General features: G+C 57.3%; 1 protein-coding gene across 1 annotated transcript; it reads left to right on the top strand.

The window, feature by feature from the left end:
- The first annotated feature begins 466 nt into the window (after positions 1–466).
- Positions 467–21,887, top strand: WNT11 (Wnt family member 11). Its single transcript, XM_019449870.2, has 6 exons — positions 467–740; positions 4,582–4,764; positions 11,958–12,193; positions 13,823–14,100; positions 16,847–17,139; positions 21,102–21,887. Exons 2-6 carry the CDS (start codon positions 4,682–4,684, stop codon positions 21,274–21,276), a joined length of 1,065 nt encoding a protein of 354 aa, XP_019305415.1. The 5' UTR covers positions 467–740; positions 4,582–4,681; the 3' UTR covers positions 21,277–21,887.
- Positions 21,888–22,583: the final 696 nt, after the last annotated feature.

Below are 22,583 nucleotides of genomic sequence, written 5' to 3'. Positions count from 1 at the left end.
AGCTGGGACGTACTGGGTCGCCTAAAGCACCCGAGCTGCAAAACCCCCCAGTGATGTCCGCCAGGCTCCCGGCCGAGACCTAAGTGGGACTTCTCCTTGAGCAGTGGCTTCCTCCTCTGTCAAACCAGACTGGTTGAGGTGCCTCGCTCGGCTGGCTGCGAGGGTTAGAAACCTGTCCTACCTGGGCCCCACGCGCCGCAGGTCCGCCGTAGGCTCGCAGCAGGCACGCTTATTAACACCGGCTACAGTTAGTAAGTCCCCCCCCTTTGTAACTCGACAGGGTGCGAAGTCCTCTGCGCCGCTGGCGCCGCGGGTCCGTGGCGTCCGCGGGGACCCCGCCCCCGCCCCCCGCGCGCGGCGGGAGCCACCCTGTGGGGTTTCGGCGCGCTGACGTGGGCGGATCAAAGCTACTGCCCGCGCCTTATAAAGCAGTTGGGGCGGACCGCGCCGGAGACCGTGCGGCTCGAGAAGGAGAGCTCCGGCGAGCGGGCGAGCGCAGGCCCCGAGAGCCCAGCGCAGCCCCCAGCAGCCCGAGTCCGTGCTACAGTCCTCGCGGGACCCGAGCCAGCCGCCGTTCGCGGGGATCTCGGGCGTCCTGCTGCGGCCGCTCCGGGAAGAGGGCGCCCTCGCCGCCTGCCCAGCCCGGAGAGCGCTCGGGTCCGCTGGGGGCAGTGCTCGCCGCTCCCCGGCCGGCCCGGGCGGCAGGGCACTCGGTGCGCGCCCGGCGAGCGCCCCAGGAGGTGAGCAGCGGCCGCCGGCGGCGCGCGGGTGCTCAGCGGGGACCTGCTAGGGCGGGGGCGTTTGAGTCCGAGGGGGACGGCGCGACCCCGTAGGGCACCGACTCCCGGGTAAGCACATCGAGGCCTCCTCCACACCTCCCCTCTGCGGTTCTCCGAGGAATCCCTGGGAGCAGCGCAGCCCCGCAGGGGCCTGGGGGCGCTGGCTTTCCCGGCCTGTATGCTGGAGGTGGGTTGTTCCGATCGTGCGGGCCGCTGCCAGCCTCCCCGGCCCCGTTCCCCGGATTAGACCCTCTCCCTCCCAGTCGGAGCGCGAATGAGGTCATGCCCGAGCCATCCCGGGGGTGGGAGACTTGGATAGTGAGGCAGGGCACAGGGCGTGTGTGGCGGGGCGGGAGAGGGTGGCCAAAGGCAGACGACTACCGCGGCTCGTACCAAATTGGGGAGTGGGGGCGGACGCCTAGCCTGGAGACCGACTCCCAGAAGCGGCACGGGAGAGGAGAGAACCAGGACTTTGTTTACAGACCTGAGCTCCAGGCTGGGGGAGGGGGGGGGGTAGGGCGGGGGAGGAGGAGAGTCCTGTCCCAGGACCGGAGGCACATCTGGAGCCGCCTCGGACATCTGGCTGAGCTCGCGCACGGGCACCACAACTCCCACCTTCTGGTGCTGAGGTGCCTCCATGACCACAGGATCCTTAGGCTCTCAGGGTCTGGCTCCAGAGGGGTGGTGGGAGGTGCCCGGAGTACTCCCACCCCACCCTTCCCACTTCCAAAATAACCAGTCTCGCGGGTAACTCGGCGCATCGTCCGCAGCCGAGCAGACAGATTTCGCAAGACTCGCGCGGCTGGGGTCAAACCCGGGTTGCAGGCCCGGCCTAGCTCCGCGTCGCAGGTAACCTTGAAGCGGTCGCTTGGCGTCACCGGCTCGCAAGGTCGGCTCTGCCAGCTGCGCAGCCCGAGGCTTCAGGCCCGGCCCGCGCCGACCTGACGCGCGGCGTAGACACTCGGCCCGGAGCGCCCAGCCCGCTCCCGGTCCAGTGCGGGCTCATCCCGGTAAGGGAAGCTCGGCGTGGCCCAGCTGGCTTGGCTCAGAGGGGCGGCCGCCCTGGGAGCGGCGTTTGCAAGGACTTCCAGAGCTCAGGCCCTATAACCACCTGTTGGAACCTGACTGTGGCTACTGAGCTCACGGTGCACAGCCCGGGAGACCACTTCTCTCGCCCTCTGCTAACGGGAGAGCTTGGCCCTTAACGCCAGCGCGGGGAGGAAGGGACAGCCTGTCTGTCTCTCCCAAGACACTGCGCTTTGACGCGGGCCCACTAAGCTCCAGGTCCCAAGGGAGGCTCCGCTCTGGGCCTGAAGCAAGGGGTCGAGCAGTTCCGGGCTGACCGCGACAAGTGGATGTCTTACAGAACAACCAGCACTGAGAGGGTACTTACTCTACGCCTCGTCCCATCCCTAGACGGGGACACCGGGGCCCAGGAAGAAAAGGGGACTTGCCGAAAGTCCCACTGCGCGGGAGGCAGCAGCGGATCCCACCTCGAGCCCCGGCGTAGCGCCCCCTGGCGGGCAGTGGGCTCCGCGAGGCGAGTGTGCCCTGACCCTCGGGGTGCAGGCTGAGGGTGACCTAGCGGCAGGCGCCTCTGTCCCGGACGTTGTTACAAGGGACAGTTATAATCCGTCAGGACTCAGAGGCCAGGCCAGGCGCTGCCTCTCCCACCAACGTATTGGGGCAGTGGAGGGAGAAGGCCGGGACCACCGGGGACTCTCAGAAGGAGCCTGGAGTAACTGTAGGCCTGGGTCCCCGTTTGCTGTGACCGGGGCGGCCCCTCCTCTTTGGGAGAGTTGAGCTGGACATGGATCTCCCGCTGTGAGTCTGCACTCTCCTCTGTTCGCGTGCAGCCCCTTCCTCCTCCCCACTCTGGAATGCTGGGTGCCTGGTGGGGGCGGGGGGAGAGTCCACACTTCGGGACGGGGTGGGGGGAAAAAAAGAGACAGTGACTGGAGTTTTCATCTTTCCCCCCATATCCAGCCTATATACTTCTCATTCTCAAGAGTGTGGTAAACTTTCATGGTCAGTAAGACAAAGGGTTTGGATGCAGGCTGGGTGGGAGGAGGGGGCTCAGTTACACTGAGAACCCCGCTGAGACCGCTAGCCTTGGACTCGGCACGTTTGTAGTGAGCGCCTCCGAGTTAGGCGCCTAGCGGGACACTGCGAAGGAGGAAAAAGACACGTAATTCAGGGTTTTCTCCCTGCTTACTTCTGCGTTATGCCTCAAGGCTCCAGGAAACAGTGCGGTTTCAAATCTTGCGTGTGCTTAAGGCACACACGTAGACGCACACACTATACAGGTATTCATAACAGTGTAAACTCAGGCAGAGGGGAACTTAAAGACCCCCAAGCTCCTGCGAGGCTTGAAAGGCTTCAGGAGACGCACGGTCAAGTTCAGTCCCTTGTTTTATGAAGGGAAACTGAGCCTGGGGATGGTGGAGGGCTCGCCCAAGCTCACACAGCCAGATGAGAACGTCCCCTTCCTTCTCAAGCGCCCCCCTGTAAGGCGGGTGCCTTCTTTTTCCAACTCCCCAAGCCCTTTAGAAAGGAATCTCTTTGTCTTTGTTCCTCTCCAGGGGAGAGGGGCTGGGGCTGCTTTTGTCTCCGAGAGAATGCCAGGTGTTGGTAAATTTGGGAGAAGCTGGGAAGGGAGTTAATGAGGTGAGGACGAAGAGAGGGAAGACCGACCAAAAAAAAAAAAAAAAAAAAAAAAAAAGATGGAGAAGAAAAAGAAAAAAGCCCCGAGGAGCAGCCCTGAGACCTGCGGGCGGGGTAACAGTTGCTCCGCGGCGCTAGGTCGCCCCCTGGTGGCCAGAGGCGGCATCGCGCCGGCCCAGTGCGCTCTACTGCTTAGCGTTGGCCAGGCTGTCCCGCGTTGGCTTGGGCCTGGGCACCGCCTGGCACTCCAAAAGGGGGCCGCTAGACGGGGACTTGGAAACTCGGGAACCACTGTACAAAGACCTCTGCCATTTCATTTCTCATCCCCCCCTTCACTGATACCCACAGTAACCCCCCCCCATTTCCTAGTCTTCTGACCATTCGCGAGCTCACGGGACATCTGGGTAGACGTAGGAATAGCACACGGGGCACGGACCTGCCGCTGACTGGGTGAACAAGGCCGTTTCCACATCCCCGGGCCGCAGATTCCTCATCTGTGAGATGGGGGCAGCGAGGACACCTGTCTCGCAGGGCTGCTGGGAGGAGCAAATGCGATCATGTTAGGTGAACTTTATAAAGGCGAATTGTGTCTGAATCACAATTGTGTCCCTAGTTTACAGGGGAGAAAACTCAGCGGGAAAGGAGAATTGCCAAGCCCCTACTAACTAGTAATTAATATTTGGAGATAACGCAGATCCTGGGCCTGACAGATCTGCCCTCTTGCGCGCACTCGGCCTCCGCCGTGACTCCCTTCCTCCTCTCCTTTCGGTCCCTCCTGGTCAGTGTGCCCCGGGGCTCCCTCTGCCTCAGTGTCTTTCAGCCTCGGTCTCTGACCGGCTTCCTCCCTCTCGCCGTCTCTGGTCCGGTCGCCAGCTTCCCTGCCAGTCCGCAGCCCGGGTCCCAGCCCGGGAGCCGCGCTAGATGGACACGCCCTCGGCCGCGCTCGGGCGACACCTAATTTGAGCCAGACGCCGGCCGCGTCCCGGGCTGTGCGGGGCGGGAGGCGACGCCCGCCGCGCGCTCGGCCTCCCGGGTCCGACCCCTCCTTTGTAATTTGAATAAAACGCCCCCCCCCCCACCCGCAGCCCCCGCCCTGCGCTCCGCCTTAACCCGCCGCCTCCGCTCTCCCCGACTGCAGGCGGCGTGCTCGCTGGAAGATCGGCGGTGGCCGTGCCCGCGGCGGGACTTCGGTGCAGCTCCTCGAGGGTGCGACCCCCGAGCGCGCGTGCCGCGCGACCATGAGGGCGCGGCCGCGAGTCTGCGAGGCGCTGCTCTTCGCCCTGGCGCTCCAGACCGGCGTGTGCTACGGCATCAAATGGCTGTAAGTAGGGACCCCGCGTCTATGCAGCCGGGCTCTGGGACCGGCGGCTGGGGGTGGCGGCTAACGTTCAGCGCCCCCCCCCCCCCCGCCGGGGATCGGGTGAGCGTGCCCAAGACCCGGGAGCCGAAGTTGGTTTGGGGGTCGTGGGCAAGTCACTCTTCTTAAGCCTTCTTTTTCTACTCTGTAAAATATTGTCCTTACCTCCCGGAGGGTTATGAGGCAGGAGCGAGACAGGGCGTGGAGAACGACAGAATTGCCTTGTCCTGTGCAGCTGAGGGTTGTGCAAGGCCTCCACAGGGGCAGATGGAAAAAGCGTGGTCAAGGGCCCGAGTCAAGAGGGTCTGTGGCCCGCACGGGGGCCTGTTCAATATCGTGTTTCCTTGTTAGTCTCCTGACCCTTGCTGAAGATTCTCAAACAGTACTGACCCCTCCACCTGGGTGACCTTGGGGGAAGTGTCACTCAACTTCTGGGAGCCTCAGTGTCCTCTGTAGAAGGAGGGGGAGAGCCTCTACCTCACTCAGATCAGATGAGAAGCGGCTCATGAAAGAACTTTGTAAACTGTCAGATGCTCTGCACATGTGAAGGGTATTCCTTTAGATAGAAATTATTAATGGCTGGGTGGGTGGGAGAGGGAGGCTCTCTTCCATCCAGTAGAAGGGAGTGCCTGCTCTGTGCAGAGCTGTGGGCGGTGCAGGGTGGGGGGGGGGGGTGGAGAGGAGTAAAACCCAGCCCCTTCCTGGAGGAGCTGCCCTCTGGGCTGGAAGAGATAAGCCCAGGCCGTAAATAACTCCAAGTGCCCTAGGAGTGACCAAGGTGGTGTTGTGGGGACCCAGAGGAGGGGAGACCACCTGGTGGGGGGCACATACTTGGGACCCTGGGATGATTTTTCGGCAGTGGTGAGCCTGGGTCTGGCTTGAGGAGTTTCTGGGAGTTTGGTGGGTGAGGGCGGTGGGGAGGAGGGCACTTTGGGTGGAGGGACTCCCTGCGTGGTGCGGACATCCAGGGCAGGACAGGTCTGGAGACGGGGGTGGGGAGCGAGCCATGCAGATAAGAGAGGCAGGGACAGATTATGGGGGCTGGGGAGGGGCTATGGGGAAGTTTCGTGGATTAGCTGCAAGACAGGGCGATAGTGGCTGGGCCGCCAGCAAACAGTCCTGAGGTCACTGGCGCTGCCGCCCCCCCCCCCGCCCCGGGGCTGAGTTATCGATTAATTGGTGATCCAGGAGGGTAACCCCATCTTCTGGCATCTCTTGTTGGCAAGGAGAAGCGTAGGCTTAGCGGCTCTTCGCTGCTGCTTCTGATTAGTTGTGTGAGGCGTCAGCCACCTTCTACTGCCAGTACCTGGCACGGCGCCAGTTGGCGGGACCCTCTGATCAGAGAGTCCCCACCCTCCTCACCTGCCACACCATTTTACAGATAGGGCAGCTGAGGTCCGGGGCATGGAAGGATTTGCCAAAGAGCACTAGGAGCGGCAGAAGCCAAGAACCAGGCTTGCCTCTGGAGCGTTGTGGGGGACACGGCTGGCATTCCTGCGTCACAGTGGGAATGCTGAGGCCCTGACAATGTGTGACTTGCACAAGCCCCCACGCTGGCAGGTGGCCACGTGGGGCCTGGAATAGATGGCTGGCTAAGCCCAACATCCATGCCGTTCCCACTGCACAGCCCCGGCTGCCACGAAAATGGATACAACTGGGTGTCTGCCTTACGGGAGCTCCTAGCCTCTTGGGGGAAATGGACATGTACAAATACAAAGTGGACTTCGGGCTGTGTCCTGGGAAAGGGAGTGTGGGGGCCCAGGGGAGGAGCGGTTAGGCCCATCTAAGGAAGGTGGCTTTGGGCTGGGCTTCAAAGGATAGGTAGGATTTTGATGGCCAAGGATGGAGTGCAGAGCAAGCATCTAGGCAGGAGGAAAGAGCAGGGACAAAAGCAGAGAGGCAGGACGGTGCATGTGGGGAAACAGAGAAACCAAGAATTATTGGAGCCTACTAGTAAATCCCGTCTCTGTTCCAGGAGCTTTAGTCACTTAATTTTGAGAATACTCCCACGAAATAGGTGGTATTCTTATCGCTACCATTTTACAAATGAGGAATCTAAGGTACAGAGAGGTTCAGTAACTGGCCCAAGATCACGCAGCTAGTTAATGGTGGCTGTGGGACCAGAACCCTGGGCAGATGAGCTCCATTCAGCCAAACCCCTAGTTAGTGGTTAAACTCTTGCTGGAGCTGAAGATACAGGGGGAGGCAGGAGTGGAGGTTAAGCAGTGTGTGTGTGTGTGTGTGTGTGTGTGTGTGTGTGTGGCCAAGCACTGTTCTAAGTGCTTTATGGATATTGTTCATTTGAAACAATGAACCATAGGAGGTGGGTTCTGCTATCACCCCCATTAAACAGAAAAAGAAATGGAGGCACGGGGTCTCTAACTCACAGGGTGTCACAGCAGCAGAGGCAGGATGTGGAGTGAGGCTGTCTGGCTCTGTGGCTTCTTGGTCTCAGGGAGCCCCAGGACAGTTGGGAATAGGGAAGTGTACTGTGGAGTGACTCACGCAGGAGACTCAGCTGTCCTGGGGTTGTCCCTGGGGGTCCTGGTACCCTGGGCTTTGGAAAGGGGACCGAAGATGAAAGGGGTCTCTGACCTAAGAACTGTAACCCGATGTGGCTCGGTGGCCCAGAATGTCCACCTGTTGGGGACCTGGGACTCAGCCTGAGCCTTGCCAGTTCGCTAGCCTCGAGCCACGCCTCAGGCATATCAATCGCTTCGGCCTCTCTGAGTCTCAGTTTCCTCATCTCAAAAATGGGAATGAGAGGTGTCCTGGGATCTGGGAGGCCTGGGTTCTAGCTTGGCTCTGCCTGATTGGCTGTGGACATGTCTGGGCAAGCCCTGCCCGTCTCTGGGCCTCCGTGTCCCCACTTGCACAATGAGATGAGGATACGGGGGCCCAGCAAGGGCCAGTGACTTACCCAAGGTTGGGTGCAGCAACTGAGCTGGAGCTGAAACCCAGGTCTCTGCCCCCCCCAACCACTCCCAGGAGGACCCTCGACTCCCAGATGGGAGAGACATCGGCCACTGCAGTGGCACCTTGGCACAGGCCTTGCTTGTGAACTCTGTTCCCTCCTGTCCTCTCTTCCACCCTCTCCCCCCATATCCTCATCCCCAGATATACCAAAATGTTTTCAATTAGGGGTCTGCTGCAGCGAGGCAAGCCGGAGGAGATGTCCAGACGGGCAACTCCCCCGCCTCCCACCATAATCCTTGATTACCTCCCCGAGGGGGACTTAGTTAGAAACGGTCATTACCACTAATTACCAGATGACCGCATTGCCCTCCTCAGGAGTGGAATCCGCTGCCTCCTGCCTCCTGGTCTCCCGGCCTGCACGCTGCGGCTGGCCACTCTGTGCACATCACTCTCTCCAGCCGCCCCTGGCCCACCAAGGATCTCCAGACCTCTTCCTATCTGTCCTCTGCCCTCCTTGGCAGTCTGGGCCTCATCTGGGAGCGTCCTCACTGGGCTGTCCCTTGTAGTACCTCCTCTCACCACCGGCTGGGGAGGCGGAGGCTTATTGACTCCAGAACTGGACAGACTGACACCCTGAGTGGCCCAGGTCCTCGGGCAGCAGGGGCACAGAGCTCCCCTCCCTCAGCCACAGCATAGGGTTGCTCAGGAACTGTCAGAGCTGAGCTCCCCAGGGAAAGGCTGGGCCTACATTGTCCACTTCTTGGCTGGAGCAGGAACCCAGGGAAAAGACCCAGAACGCAGCCACACTGCTTGAGTGCCCACTGCATACCTCGTACCGTGCGGGGTATTTTCTTGCATACATCATATAATCCTTCCTGTTGTGAAACCGCAAACTGGCTCAGAGGGGAAGGAAGAAATCTGGGCAAGGAGAAGGGCAGAGTGGGCTCAGGACAGGCTGAGTGTTGACAGCCCCCAGCCTGGCAGAGAGGAGACCCGGGAAGGAGAGGCCAGGTCTGCGGGAAGATGGTGTCGGGAGGAGACCGAGCATCCGGGTACCAGAGCTGTGCCTGTGTCCTCCTCTGTACAAAGTGTGTGTGGGGGGTGTCATCCCCCAGGCTGCCCCCTTGGGGTGCTGTGAGAAGTGGATGGGGCGAGAGATTCTGCCGAGTGGGGAGTGCTGTGCCTACATGGGGTAGTGTGTGCCCAGTGTTTGCTAGGCACAGGTGGAGGGGCTGGACCAACCAAGAAACAGGCTGTGTGGATGACGTCCGCCTCTGTGTGGCCACACCTCACCCAGTATGGGCTATGAGGATTCTGCCCCGAGGTTCCCTGAGGTGACCTGGCATAGACAGGCCTCAGTGGCTCAGAGGGCCAGGGAGGACCAGATGGCTCGCTTTAGCTCAAGCAAACAGGCCTGAGATCTGCACCCAGACATGCCAGACATTTCTCTGCTCACAGTTGGGAGGACAGGGACGGACCAGGGGTAACAGTGAGGCAAGACTGTTTGAGATACCCACAATCGATCTGAGGGCTGGCTTGTGCCACCCAGACTGCAGACATCACATCAAGGCATGCCCACTTGTCCTGGGTCGGCTTCCCAGGCCTCTGGGAAGACTTCTGTACTTTGGAGTTGTAGGAGGGGTGGGACATGGCGAAGTGAGAGGCAGGGGGAAACAAACTAACTTATTAGGACTTAATGTAGCACCTATTTTCTCTCTTGGGCTCTCCAAGACCTCTAGGAGTTCCCATTTTGTAGGTGATGCTCAGAGAGGTACAGCAATTTGCCCGAGATTATACAGCAGATAGAGGGCAGTGCTGGAGCTAGAACCCCTCTGACCCTCTTTGGTCCAAGATTCACCTGGCAATAAGCAGAGGCCATCCCGCTTATGGATGTTCAAGATGTTTTACGTATGTTATGATACGGAAGTCTTGTCATCACCTTTTAGTGTAGAAATTGTCATTTTGGGGGCTCAGTCGGTTAGGCAACCGACTCTTGATTTTGGCTCAGGCCATGATCTCACAGTTTGTGGGATCGAGCCCTGCCTTGAGCTCTGCACTGACAACACGGAGCCTGCTTGGGATTCTCTCTCCCTTTCTCTCTGCCCCTCCCCTGCTGGCTCACTCCCTCTTTCTCGCTCTCTCTCTCTCAAAATAAATAAACATTTAAAAAAAAAATTATCATTTTCTTATAACAGATGAGGACCATGAGGCCCAGAGAGGTTGGGTAACTTACCTATGTCACACAGCTGTGCCCTAAGCCTGGGCTCTTCCCTAGGCCAGCCCATGAGCTGGAACATTTGGGTCATTGCCTTATTACTGTTGAAAGGCCTGTGTAGCCATTAGACTAGGGGCTCCTTGAGGAAAGGATCTGTGTCATGTTCATTATCAAATGAGTCCAGAAAGAGCTGGTGCTTAGTAAATATTTCTTCCACAAGTAGATCAAGTTCATTTATTCATTTAGGTACAAGAGCAAGGGGAAAGGCATTCCTGGCATCAGGAAAAGCCTGGGCAAACACATGGTAGCAGGGCCATCCCTGTTAGAGAAGCCAGGAGTCTGGTATGGCCAGATATTAGGGCACGCCGGGGACGAGGACAAGAGGCTGGAGAGGGCTTAGGGGACCAGGTTTGAAGCAGCCCTTGGCTGTGACTAAGTGGGTACAGGAAGGAAAAGACCACCAAGGCTGTGATTGTAGTAACTTTCCTTACTGGGCACTGACCAGCTGTGTCAGCCCTGGGCGGAACACATGAGGCTCACGGAGTTACTCCCCCAGGTAATGCTGAGAGGTTGCTGGGCTAGGAGAGGCCAAGAGACTTGTTCAAGGTCACAAAGGGAATGACACATCCAGGAGTCTACCCTGGCATGTGCTGTTCTTTAGCAAGGTGCTACCTCCCTTAGGATTTCGGGGCAGGGGTTCTGGATTTCGGCCTCACCAGGTCTCAGCCCTGACCCTGGGTGAAGACCGTGGGGCTCGCAGCAAGCAGGGCCCACAGCACTGTGGCTGCAGATTGGCCCATCCTTGTCCCCGGCTCCTCCAGGGTCTCTGCTGGATTGCTGAGGGCCAGCTGGCTCTGGGGCAGGGGATAAGTCTATGCAGAACCCTTTAAGGCTGTTGGGGTCCCTCTACCCTGCACTCAGAGGAGGTGCTGCCTGATGCAACCTGCTCCTCGGAGAAGGCCTGGGGACAAATGTGGATCCAGGACCCCGGTCCTAGAGCCTTGTAGTTCCAGTGCCTAGAACCAGGATCTGGGAAGCTCTTCAGTCCTATAACATCACCAGGTTCAAAGGGACCCCCAGGCCAGCATTTCCCAAAGCATGGATGAGGTCAGTGCCTCTCAAACAAAGGGCTTTGTGCTCAGCAAGGACTCCAGAGTTAAACAAAACCAAGCCTGTTGTGTTGCTTGGGACTTCTCAGGGCCTTTAAAATGCAAATGTGCATTAATTACTCTCCAAAGGGAAACATAGTAGATCATGTTCCCCAAATGTGCTTAACCATGGATCCCTTCTTTCAGTGTCTCACTGGAACACGTTCTGGGAAATACACTTTATAGGTACGGACACTGAAGCCCAGAAAGGGACAGTGATTTATCGAAGGGCACACAGCAAGTGAATGACTTAGTCCCATTTATTGCAAAACTGAGTGGCTGTTTTATCCTTTAATAAATCCCAAGCATGTGTGTGGAATTTTACAGCCTAATAAGTAGTTTAATAATTAAATGAAGCAATGTATGGTAAGCTCCTAACTCATAATGTGCATCTAGTAAGCGCTCAATTAATAGTGTGTATTATAATGATACTGATTGTAATAATCTAGCATTTAGCACAGTGTCTGGCCCATTTGGTGTTCAGGGTTGAATGAATGTTAAATAAAGAGTAATAATTCACAGCCGTGTGAGAGCTAAATAAAGCCGTGGGTGTGCACACTTTGTGGGCTGTGAAACTGTTTATTGTTAATATAATTACAGTAAAGTGTAGGTAGGATGGAGGTCATGATCCTGCATTATGAATGAGGCCCTGGCCCAGAGAGGGACAGCGATGTGCCCAAGGTCACAGGGAACGGAAGGGGGAGCCATTGCTCTGCTGGGGCCAGGTCTTTGCCTCTTAGTTTCCAAACTCCTTCCAGCAAAGGCCCCTGAACCCATTCATTGTGCAAGGGCTGGGAGCAGTAGGGCAGGTGTAGGCAACGTGGCCCCTCACGCTCTGTCTTTCCTTCTCTTGGTTGTTGCCCTTCGGTGGTGTGCAGGGCGCTGTCCAAGACCCCGGCGGCCCTCGCGCTGAACCAGACGCAGCACTGCAAGCAGCTGGAGGGGTTGGTATCTGCGCAGGTGCAGCTGTGCCGCAGTAACCTGGAGCTCATGCACACCATCGTGCACGCCGCCCGCGAGGTCATGAAGGCCTGCCGCAGGGCCTTCGCGGACATGCGCTGGAACTGCTCCTCCATCGAGCTTGCCCCCAACTACCTGCTTGACCTGGAGAGAGGTAGGGGGCCGGCGGGGGCTGCTAGGGCCTACAGAATGCGTGCAGGTGGGGAAGGATGAATTCAGGCATCAATATATGTGTGTTTAGATAGGTGGGTGAATTCATGGACGGATAGGTGGATGTTGATGGCTGTGTGATGGGTGGATGAGTGAAGAGGTGGGTGATGGATGGATGCACAGAAGAAAACAGACGTGGATGGGCGGGTGGATGAATTAATTGTAGATACCGGTATCCAGGCATGAACTGATGAATGAATAAACATATAGTGAGTGAATATACGAGTTGCAGGGGAGCCTGAAATGGTAGCACAAATGCCTGTGTACCTAATGCATAAAGGGAAGGATGAACGAGGCCGAGGAGGCTCTTGGGAGGGGCGTATGTGACAAGAAGACAGGAAAGCCACCACCGGGCAGACAGGTGTGCCACAAGGTAATTCTAGACCGAGGTAATTCTAGACTGAGGATGCTGTGAGATGCACAGAATGATATAGGAACCCCACTTTCTGGAGCAGGTGGCTTGCGGGTGGACTTGGGGGTCCTATGTACAGTCAAGAGCCTTTTGATGGCCAAAAGTGCCCCAATGGATCTAATCTCTCCTCCCGCGTGGCAACAGCTAAGGATTGTATAGCACTTGACAAAGCTTCCTTCCTTCCCGAATTATGGGAACTCTAGAGTGATCCTGTGAGGGAGGTATTATCATTTCCATTCTACAGTTAAGGAAACTGAGGCTTGAGAAGGGGAGGTGACTTGCGTGGACCTGAAGCTAGGACCCCCTACAGCAGAGGCACATTGGGCTCCATATTAGTTTTCCCAGGATGCTGTGACAAGGTCCCACAAACGGGGCTTCAGACAACGAAACTGTATTGTCCCAGAGTTCTGGAGGCTGGAAGACTGAAACCAAGATACCAGCAGGGCTGTGCTCCCTCTGACAGCCCCGGAGAGGATTCTTTCTTGCCTCTTCGTAGCTTTCGGTGACTGTCCCCAGCCTCAGTGTTCCTTGGCCTGGAGATACATCACTTTAATCCCTGCCTCTGTGTCTCTGTATCCAGAACTCCCCCCTTCCTATAAGGACGCCAGTCATTGGATTAGGGCCCACCCTGACCCAGTATGACCTCATCTGAGTTCCATTACACCTGCAAAGGCCGTGTTTCTAAATCAGGTCATGTTCACAGGTACCAGGGGCCAGGACTTGACTATATCTTTTAGGGGGACACATTTCAACCTACAGCAGGCTCTTTGCACACTTGTCTGCCCCTCGAGTTGTGAGTTCTTTGAGGAGTAGCCCCTAACACTGAGTGCAGGGATGTAGGGGGAGATCCGGAATGGTGAGTGTGTGGGAGCAAGGGTACCTGTGGGTGTGTGGGCTTTGCCGGCCTCTGGGAATGAGGGTGAGTTTGTGATGAGTGCACAAATCAGCTGGTGTATGTGTGGGAGAATGGACTGGCGACAGATTAATGTCCCTGGTGCTGTCCTCCATCTGGTGGCAGCCTCTGTGCCCGGCTGGCCCCACAGAGGCAGGCAGGGGCCCAGGAGGAGGCCCTCAGGCCTGGGTGGGGTCCTGTGCCCTGTCCCCCAGCCCGCCCCCCCCCCCCCCCCCACCGCCCCGAGCTGACCCAGCACCTCCCCACAGGGACCCGGGAGTCAGCCTTCGTGTATGCGCTGTCGGCGGCCGCCATCAGCCACGCCATCGCCCGGGCCTGCACCTCCGGCGACCTGCCCGGCTGCTCCTGCGGCCCTGTCCCAGGTGAGCCACCCGGGCCCGGGAACCGCTGGGGAGGATGTGCGGACAACCTCAGCTACGGGCTCCTCATGGGGGCCAAGTTTTCCGATGCTCCTATGAAGGTGAAAAAAACAGGATCCCAAGCCAATAAACTGATGCGTCTACACAACAGTGAAGTGGGGAGACAGGTAACCACCCACCCCACCCACCCCAGATGGTTATGCCTATGCCAGGTGGCCAGGAAAGGGCCACCCAGTGTGCCCTGATGGGGAGGGGGGGCGGGCCCGATCCACCCACGTTGAGTGCTCCCGGCCTCCCCCGGCTCTCTCTCCCCTCTCCAGCCGCTTGGGGCTTGCCTGGCTCCTCCTCCTCTAGGGGGTCCACCGGGGTTTGAGTTGAGAATATTAGTGGAGCAGAAGGGACACTGAGCTAGGAGTCAGGAGCTCTGAGTTCCCATCTTGGCTCTGGCACTAGACTAGCTGTGTGACGTTGGGCAAGTCACTTCCTCTCCGGGCTCAGTTGTTTCTATCTATAAAATGGGCTGGGTCGGTGCTCTTCAGTCCCCATCAGCTGTGTTCCTCAGGTTCCTCCTGTGGGGTCCTGAGCAGAGGCTGGGTATGGGAGGAGGCATGGGGAGGGCCATGGGGCAAGAACCTTAGCCTAAGGGGTAGTCTCCTTGGCTCTAACAGGGACTCCCGCCCAGGTCCAAAACTCAGTTTCCCCTCGACGTTTGTTACGATCAGTGTTTCATTAATCCCTCACCTCATTCCACAGAAGGTTGGGGTGAATGCGTAAGTGAATGAATGGACCTCTTTATTTTTTGAAAATGAAAAAAACAACTTTATACCAAACTGCGTGCCAGGCACTGAGGTGGTGCTTGGGGCGTTTTCTCTCCCGTAGTCTCCCCTGTGGGGAGGTGCGGCTACCCCCTTACACACGGGGAGCTGGGTGCCTGAAGGGTGGAGAGTCGGGTGCAGATGGCATCTCATGGCCTCCTCCCTGCAGCCCCATCAGGCCCATTGCACAGAGGCAGCCAGTGAGGCAGAGAGAGCTTAGGTGGCTTGGCTAAGGACACAGGGTGCAATGGAGCCCAGGTCTGTGGACTCCAAGTCCGGAGGTTTCCACGTCCTCACCTTCCTCTCTCATTGGTCTCCCTTATAGAAGGATTCTGGGATGTCCAGGCCATGTTTGGACAGTTGGGGAAACTGAGGCCAAGAGACACTATGGGTCCATAGCAGAGCCTGGCCGGGGACCCAGGGCTCCTGTCTCCCAACCCTGCGGGCCTGCCCCCATCCTTGGGAACTCAGCCTCAGTCCTACTCCCTGCCTGGCCTGAGCTTCGTGTATCCAGGAGCACAGCCATCTGGTCCCCCGGTGCAGTCAGGACAGGATACTCAGCTGCCGGGGCACATCGGGCCTGCCCCTGGGGCCCTGTTGCCAAGGAGCTGGTTTCCCTGGAACCATCTGCAAAAGGACCCAGTGCCCTCTCCCGGCCACAGGGCTTGTGTGTCTGGCACACAGCGGGCACCAGGAAACTCTGGGCCCCTTCCCACCCATCAAAGCTGAGGCACTAAACATACCTTACCTCTCCTTTATGACTCAAAAGCGCCTCGATGCCCTTGGGAGGTTGAACATGCCCTGCATTTGGGTTCATCTCATTCCTGTGCCCTTCACAGGCTTTGCTGGGCCAAGTCCAGATTTTAGACCCAGTGGACTCCCTCAATTCTTCACTACCTGGCACTGATGAAGGAGATGGAGCCCTGGGACCTTGACCAGCTCCCACACTAACTCACTGAATGATTTGGGGCAAGTCTCTGCCTGCTCTGTGCCTCAGTTTCCCCATCATTTGAAGGCAGGGGTAGGCCCAGGGGACCCATAAGCCTTGCAGCTCTGTATAGGGCAGGCAGGAGGGCAGGCCCGGGCACAGGGATCCAAGTCCCGTGTGCAAAGGAGCAGGGAATAGAACGCAAAACTGAACTGCCTGCAGAAGACATCTATCGAACTCATGCCCCTCGGGTACACATGAGGAAGCTGATGGGACAAGAGGATGATGGGACAGAGTCACTTCTTTAGCCAGGGCTAGAGTTCCCTGAGCCCCAGAGCCCAGACCTCCCCCCTCCACCACAGGCATTAGACTGATTTTTCAAACCAGTGTTGATTTGACTTTTGTTAGTTCATAAAACCCTTTCATATGCGTCCTCTCTTTGCATCCTTGCCACCTCCCTGGAAGGTAGCGATTATGCGCGAGCTCTGCACATATAAGATAGAAGGGCTGAACAGTGGAGGGCTTGCTGAGGGTCACCAGGCAGCAGAGGGGAAAGGCCAGCCAGGCCAGGGAATGTGCCTCCCCACCCCATGTACTTACTTCCTCCCTCTTCTTACTGTCCCCCTCCCTTCCTTCCCTTGCCCTTCCTTCCTTCTCTTTTCTCCCTTTTTTTCCCCAGCAAGCATTTAGGGAATCCCAGTTTTGTGCAAGAGAAAAGCATGGAGCAATTAAAAGGCATGGCTTTTGCAACTGCCCTCAGACCTGAGTTCCAATCCCAGCTCTCAGATTTTCTAGCTGTGCAACCTTGAGCTTGGGGTTTGGCCTCTCTGAGCCTTTGTTTCCTCTGTTTAAAGTGGGGAAAATAATAATACCTCCTGTGAAGGACTGCTGTGGTGATTAAGCCATGTTATATGTTAGAGCTCTTGGCATCTGCTGTCCCTGCAAATGCCACTCCCTTCCTGTCCCTCCCCGCTGCCCCCCACGTTGGAGGAGGAGCTGAGAATCTAGGACATCTCCCAGCTTTAGAGCCAAAAGCTCCCTCACTTGAGGCCTAGAGCAGACAATGACTCCCTGAGAGCACCCAGCATGCGGAGGGGTGGGGGCAGGGTCCCCGGACAGGCCAGGCAGCGGGCTCTGGCTGCCCAGCCCGACGCCCTCCCCTGTCTGCAGGCTCTGCGCGCCTCTCTGGAAATGAAGTGTAAGTGCCACGGGGTATCTGGCTCCTGCTCCATCCGCACCTGCTGGAAGGGGCTGCAGGAGCTTCGGGATGTGGCCTCTGACCTCAAGACCCGCTACCTGTCGGCCACCAAGGTGGTGCACCGACCCATGGGCACCCGCAAGCACCTGGTGCCCAAGGACCTGGATATCAGGCCTGTGAAGGACTCGGAGCTTGTCTATCTGCAGAGCTCGCCCGACTTCTGCATGAAGAACGAGAAGGTGGGCTCCCATGGGACGCAAGACAGGTAAGGGCCTGCTGTCACCCTGGCAGGAAAGGGTCAGCTAGGCTGCACATGCCCCACCCCAAGGCACACAGTCTGGGCTCAGCTGGCATTTGGGGGAGTGGAGTCCCTGCCCAGCCGAGGGAGGTGGCCCCAGGAATGCTGAGCAGGGGTGCCGGGGTCCAAGGGGCCCGCAGCAGAGCTCCTGGGAGTGGCTGTTGTGTACCTTGCCCGGGCAGGGGCCCCTGGGGAGTGGAGGCTGGTGGGAGCTCCCTCCTTCCGCCTGGTGGGGGAGATGGGGAGAGACGATGACCACACTGGGAGGCTGGCTGAGAAAGAAGCTGTCCCACGTAAGACAGGTCCTCAGCGTTTGTCAACTGAATAAATGAAGGGTAAATGTCATGTCACCTGGTCATTGGACAAATAAGGAACTGAGGCACAAGGGGGCAGCAGCCAGCCCACAGCCACACAGGCACAGAGCCGGGACAGGGCCGGGGCAACTGCTTTTCAGAAGGGCAGCAGGAGGGCAAAGTGTGCCTGCATTCTGTGGAGACAATGCTCCCGCGTTCCCCTGCCATGCACGCACCCACCTCCCAGGCCCCAGCTCTCTCCCCTGCCGATCCCCAGTTTGACAGCTGGAGCTGGGGTCCCTACATCTGGTCCCATCACTGCTGCTGAAGCCGGCTTAGGACAGGAGAAAGAAAGGGGCCCAGGGGTGATTGCAGACCTACTGTGTGCCAGGCGGGGCTGCTGAGGATTCAGGGCAGCAGCATTTCCCAGAGACCTTCTGGGGGCAGTTAGTCCTGAAATGGTGTAATAGAAACAGTTCTGCAATCAAATATGATTGGGAAATTCTCTTTGGCGACTTGCAAGGCACAAGAACATTTTAAAGGCTCGGAGGAATCCCACAGTAAAGAATCTGCCTAAGCCAACGTTTCCCAGAGGTGTTTGCTGTGGAACTTTTTTATTAAGGAGCCCCTAATAGCATTCCACAAAACTAGTGTTCTGCGGGGTTAAAAGAATATTGAACCAGAGTGAGGGTGTCTGAGAACGTGTCTGGCACATAGTTGGTGCCCGGCCAGCATCTGCTTCCTCCGCAGCCCACGTTCCTGTCTCCAGGAGAGGGGGGCTGGTTTGGGGGGCTCCATCGTCACAGGCTAGGGCAGCAGGCTCTGTGAGGAGGCCTCGGCTTCCATCTGGAGGCCAGATTGAGGGGGTCGGGTGGAGTGAAGATGGAACCGGGTCAGGCCAGGGAGACAGGAAGGAGCGAGAGTCTGGTCTGAGGCAGCCAGGGTGGGTGGGGTGAGGATGGGGTTGGGGGGTGGTGAGGATGGGGCAAAGGATTCTAGAGCCCAGAGAGGCTGGGGAAAGGCCAGAGCAAATAGAGGGTCTCCCTGGATCTGTGTGTGTGTGTGTGCGTGTGCGTGTGTGTGTGTGTGTAGGACAGTTCCCACCCAGTTGCCGTGGCTTCCTACCTGCAGGACCTTGAGCAGATCTCTTCACTCATCTGAGGCTCAGTCTCATCCTCTGTACAATGCATAGGGTTCCACAGCCCTCAGAGGGTGGCCGACAATCTCCTGTCACACTTACTGAGCAGCTCCTCTGCTAGACAGTGTCAGTCCCATGGGAAGGGCTCACTAATGGCGATCTCCCATCCCCACCCCTCAGGCTGTCAGGGCTCCGCTTTCCCAGGGCCCCCACTGTGCCCCTCAGGCTTGCCCTACAGTGACTGATGAGGAGGCCCCATCCCGCAGCACCAGCTGCCTCCCTGGCTTTCTCAGAATGCCTCCCCACGCTTGCCACCAGGTTTCCTGCCACTCTCAGCTTTCCGCCATTCCTCTGAGGATGGGCTATTGTGGACATCTGTATCAGTCAGCTTTTTCTGCAGTAACAAACAGCTCCAATATCTCAGTAGCTTACAACCACAGACGCTTTTCCCATCTATTTATTACATGAGGCTCTGGCAGGCACACAGAAGGGTGAGAGACAAGTGGTCAGATTGTAACAGAGAAAAGCCCAAGGGTGAGAGAAGTCCAGAGGTGCCCTGACCCAGCCTGGACATCAAGGAAGGCTTCCTGGAGGAGGGGGAACGTGAGTTTTACTAGGTTAGGGGATTCAGGAGTGCAAGGGGTGGAGGTAAATGAGCTTTGTTACTGTAAAAAGAGGTGCATGGGTGGCACCTCTCTAGAGGCTGGCCCCCTAGCTGGGGACAATGCTCTGCAGCCCTCCTCAAGGCCAGCTTGGTGAACTGAGACCTCATTGGCAGTCAGTATTCCAAACCCTGGCCCTCTTGTCATGTCTTTCCCAGGAGCCCCTGCGCTAATAAAACCTGCCCTGGGTCCCTGGATCTTTCTCCAAGCCCCACTCACCCCCACCCCCTCTCTCAGGCATCACTGCATACCTCAACTGATTCTAGGGTTAGAGACCAGGTTTCAAACATTGCATGTCAGGGATCTAGAAGTAAAAATGAAACTCTTCCTTCTTCCTACTACCCTTTGTCCAGAGGCCTCCAGGATAAGGCTGAGGGCCATTAATGGTGTTGATAACTAAACAAAGTCACCTTTGTTAAGTGGCTTGCCCTAAGTCACCCAGCCAGTGAGTGGCAGAGATGGGGTTTGAACCGTGGTCTGTCTGGCTCTGGGGCATTGTGTTCTTCCTGCTGTTTCTTCCTTCCCAGAACTGCTTGTAGCCCCCATATGCGGGTCACTGTCACTTCCTGACTCTCCCTTCAGGCGCTCCCTCCTTCCCACCTCATGGCCCCTTCCCAGCACAGGTCTTGGCCTCTCTTTCTCAGCTGCTGCCTAGCCTCCTCCCTGGCCTTCCTACCCCTTCCATCTGTTCTCACGTCTTAGGTTAGATCAGGTCCTTCGCCTTTGCCCAGGCTGTTTGTTTTCTTTGCCCCCAACTCCCTTTCCCTCCTCCCCATCTTAGATTTCTGCTGGTCTTCTGTGAAACGGCCTAGATGACCCCTCCTCCTCCAGGAAGCCTTCCCAAACTCTTACAGTCCCCATGCTCACACTGTGTGACTCTGGGCACGCTCCCTCTCCATTCCATGGCTCAGTTTCCCCATCAGGAAATACAAGGGTTGAATTTGGTCAGCTCTAGAACTTGCCCATGCTGGACATTCTAGGATTCCTGGGTCCGCATGGCTGTGGGGACCCAGCTGCGTGCCATAAAACATCCCTGCTAGCCTGAGCCCACCTAGAGGATCTGCCAAACTGCAGTTAGATATTGGGGTCCCATAGGGGCCTTCACTGTCTTCTCCCACAGGAATGGGATTCAGAAAGAAATGCAGCCCCTGGAATCCTATGGATTCTCTGCCCTTAGGGTAGGCGGAGCATGTGAGAGATTTGGTTTCAGGACTCCACAGATTCCTGTGAGACCTTGAACGGGCTCTGCTCTTTGCTAAGCCCATCACCATCTGTAAAATGGGTATAATAATTCCACTGACCAGGGACCCCGCATGCCTCCTAGAAGATAAAATACGGTGGGGGGGGGGGAGAGCGGGGGGGGGGGTTGCTGACTGGCACGCAGGGCCAGTGGTTGGCAGACCCTGTCTCTAGATGAACAGTGTGCCACATATTCACTTTGCCTCGCATCCAGTGCCATTTAGTCTTTTCCAGAACTTACTTTGGGATTCTTAAATGTGAAAATGTTCTTGACATTTGGGACAATATAATTAAAGATCAAATATGAAGACAGGATTATCAGAGCGGTTTGAGGCTCCTTCAAGTATTTAGAAGAAATAGAAAAAAAAAAAAAAGACACCCCTAAGAAAACAAACACGCCCATCATTTCTCGTCTTGATAAATGCCTATTAGAAATACGAGGAGAAGCGAGAAGTACTGTTAGGGAAGGGGATTACCTAAAATTCCCCAAAGATCAAGACACCTTCCAAGAGGGATGCAGCCGCGGGGTAGGGGGAGCCTGCGGGTGCCCGGTTGGGAGCATGCGCTCACCCGCTGTCCCTTTCCTCCCCACCGCAGGCAGTGCAACAAGACGTCCCACGGCAGTGACAGCTGTGACCTCATGTGCTGCGGACGCGGCTACAACCCCTACACGGACCGCGTGGTCGAGCGGTGCCACTGCAAATACCATTGGTGCTGCTACGTCACCTGCCGTAGGTGCGAGCGCACCGTGGAGCGCTATGTCTGCAAGTGAGGCCCTGCCCACCCGTGGGGACTTGTGGAGGCCCAGCCAGGGGCCCGGAGACACCCCGTGGAGTTTTTCTTGGGAATTCCAGATGCCAGGCATGGGAGGCGGCTTGTGCTTTGCCTCCCCTTGGAAACCGCCAGAAACAGAAGGCCCGGCCGCTCTGGAAGGAGGGCCAGGACATCAAAGGAAACCGACAAGATTAAAAATAACCTGGCAGCCAGAGCCTGGGAGTGCCCACTTGCTGCCTTCCAGACTCGTCTAAGAAGACAGGGGTATGAGTTGGGCAGGACTGGCATGGACTTGACCTTTCGCAGCCGGAGACACCAGCCTCCCGGGAAGGGAGGTCTGCCTGCCCTCCTCAGAATGTCTGCAGGCCCAGCCCTTGCAACGACCCCCGGCCCACCCCAGGGTCTGAGCCTGCTGGGCATACCACATGGAACCACTAGCTTGGGTTGTAAATGTTTTTTGTTTTGTTTTGTTTTGTTTTGTTTTCTTCCTCTGGGATGTGGGAGCTACAGAAATATTTATAAAACAGCTTTTTCTTTGGGGTGGCTCGCCTCAATTCCTCTTTATATATTTTATATATATATATAAATAAATATATATAATGATCTATATTTTAAATAAGCTTTTTAAACAGCTATATGGAATAAACGGTGAGAGAACCCCAGCCTGCCCCTGCGGTTTGTAACCTCCACAAGGGAACTCAGAAGGTCCTGGGGCTGGCAGGGTGAACTCTCGGATTTCCAGGCAAGGCGGCTTCCCGATTGATGTCCCGAGCCCCCGGCTCTGGCCCCGATCGCCCAGTAAGATCTCTTGGTCAAGGGCGAGGACAGACATCTTGAAACATAAACCCAGCTGGCAGATTCTTTGTTCCTCTGGGACACACATGCAGGCGCGCATAGCCTGGCTGTGTCGTCAGACCTGCTAAGCTCGCTTCAAGAGAAAACCTACCCCCCGGGGAGCTGGGGACGCAGACCTCAGGGAGGTGGTGACAGACTGAGGCTCCGGCCGGCCCTGGTGGGTGTTCTGTGTGACTGCGGGGGAGGCTTTTCCCCTCCCTGGGCCTCAGTTTCCCCATTTGTAAACCGAGAGTGGTGGATCTTAAGGTTGGTGGTTGGGAAAGTACGCCCCCCGGCCCCTTCCCACTCTCCAGCCTCTGCCTGGGCCAGGCTGGCTGCAGTGGATATGGTGAGAAGCAGCTGGATTCCTGTTCTGTGTCAAAGATGGAGCCATCGGGATTTTTTTCTCTCTGTGGCTGTGGGGCGTGGGACCAGGAGGATCGAGAAGGATTCGAGCCTTTGGCCGGGGGT

The sequence above is a fragment of the Panthera pardus genome, unplaced genomic scaffold (assembly GCF_024362965.1).
Source record: "Panthera pardus isolate Hobbes unplaced genomic scaffold, ASM2436296v1 HiC_scaffold_12, whole genome shotgun sequence".
In the NCBI taxonomy this organism is placed as follows: domain Eukaryota; kingdom Metazoa; phylum Chordata; class Mammalia; order Carnivora; family Felidae; genus Panthera; species Panthera pardus.
Note: the sequence above shows the minus strand (reverse complement) of the source record. Positions and strands in the feature narration are given on the sequence as shown.

What these genes read in the sequence shown, in the direction of transcription:
- WNT11 (XM_019449870.2), top strand. Translation starts at nt 4,682, where the DNA reads ATGAGGGCGCGGCCGCGAGTCTGCGAGGCGCTGCTCTTCGCCCTGGCG. An exon ending in TGCTACGGCATCAAATGGCT is followed by an intron (nt 4,765 to 11,957) that starts GTAAGTAGGGAC and finishes GGTGGTGTGCAG; the next exon opens with GGCGCTGTCCAAGACCCCGG. An exon ending in TCCCATGGGACGCAAGACAG is followed by an intron (nt 17,140 to 21,101) that starts GTAAGGGCCTGC and finishes TCCCCACCGCAG; the next exon opens with GCAGTGCAACAAGACGTCCC.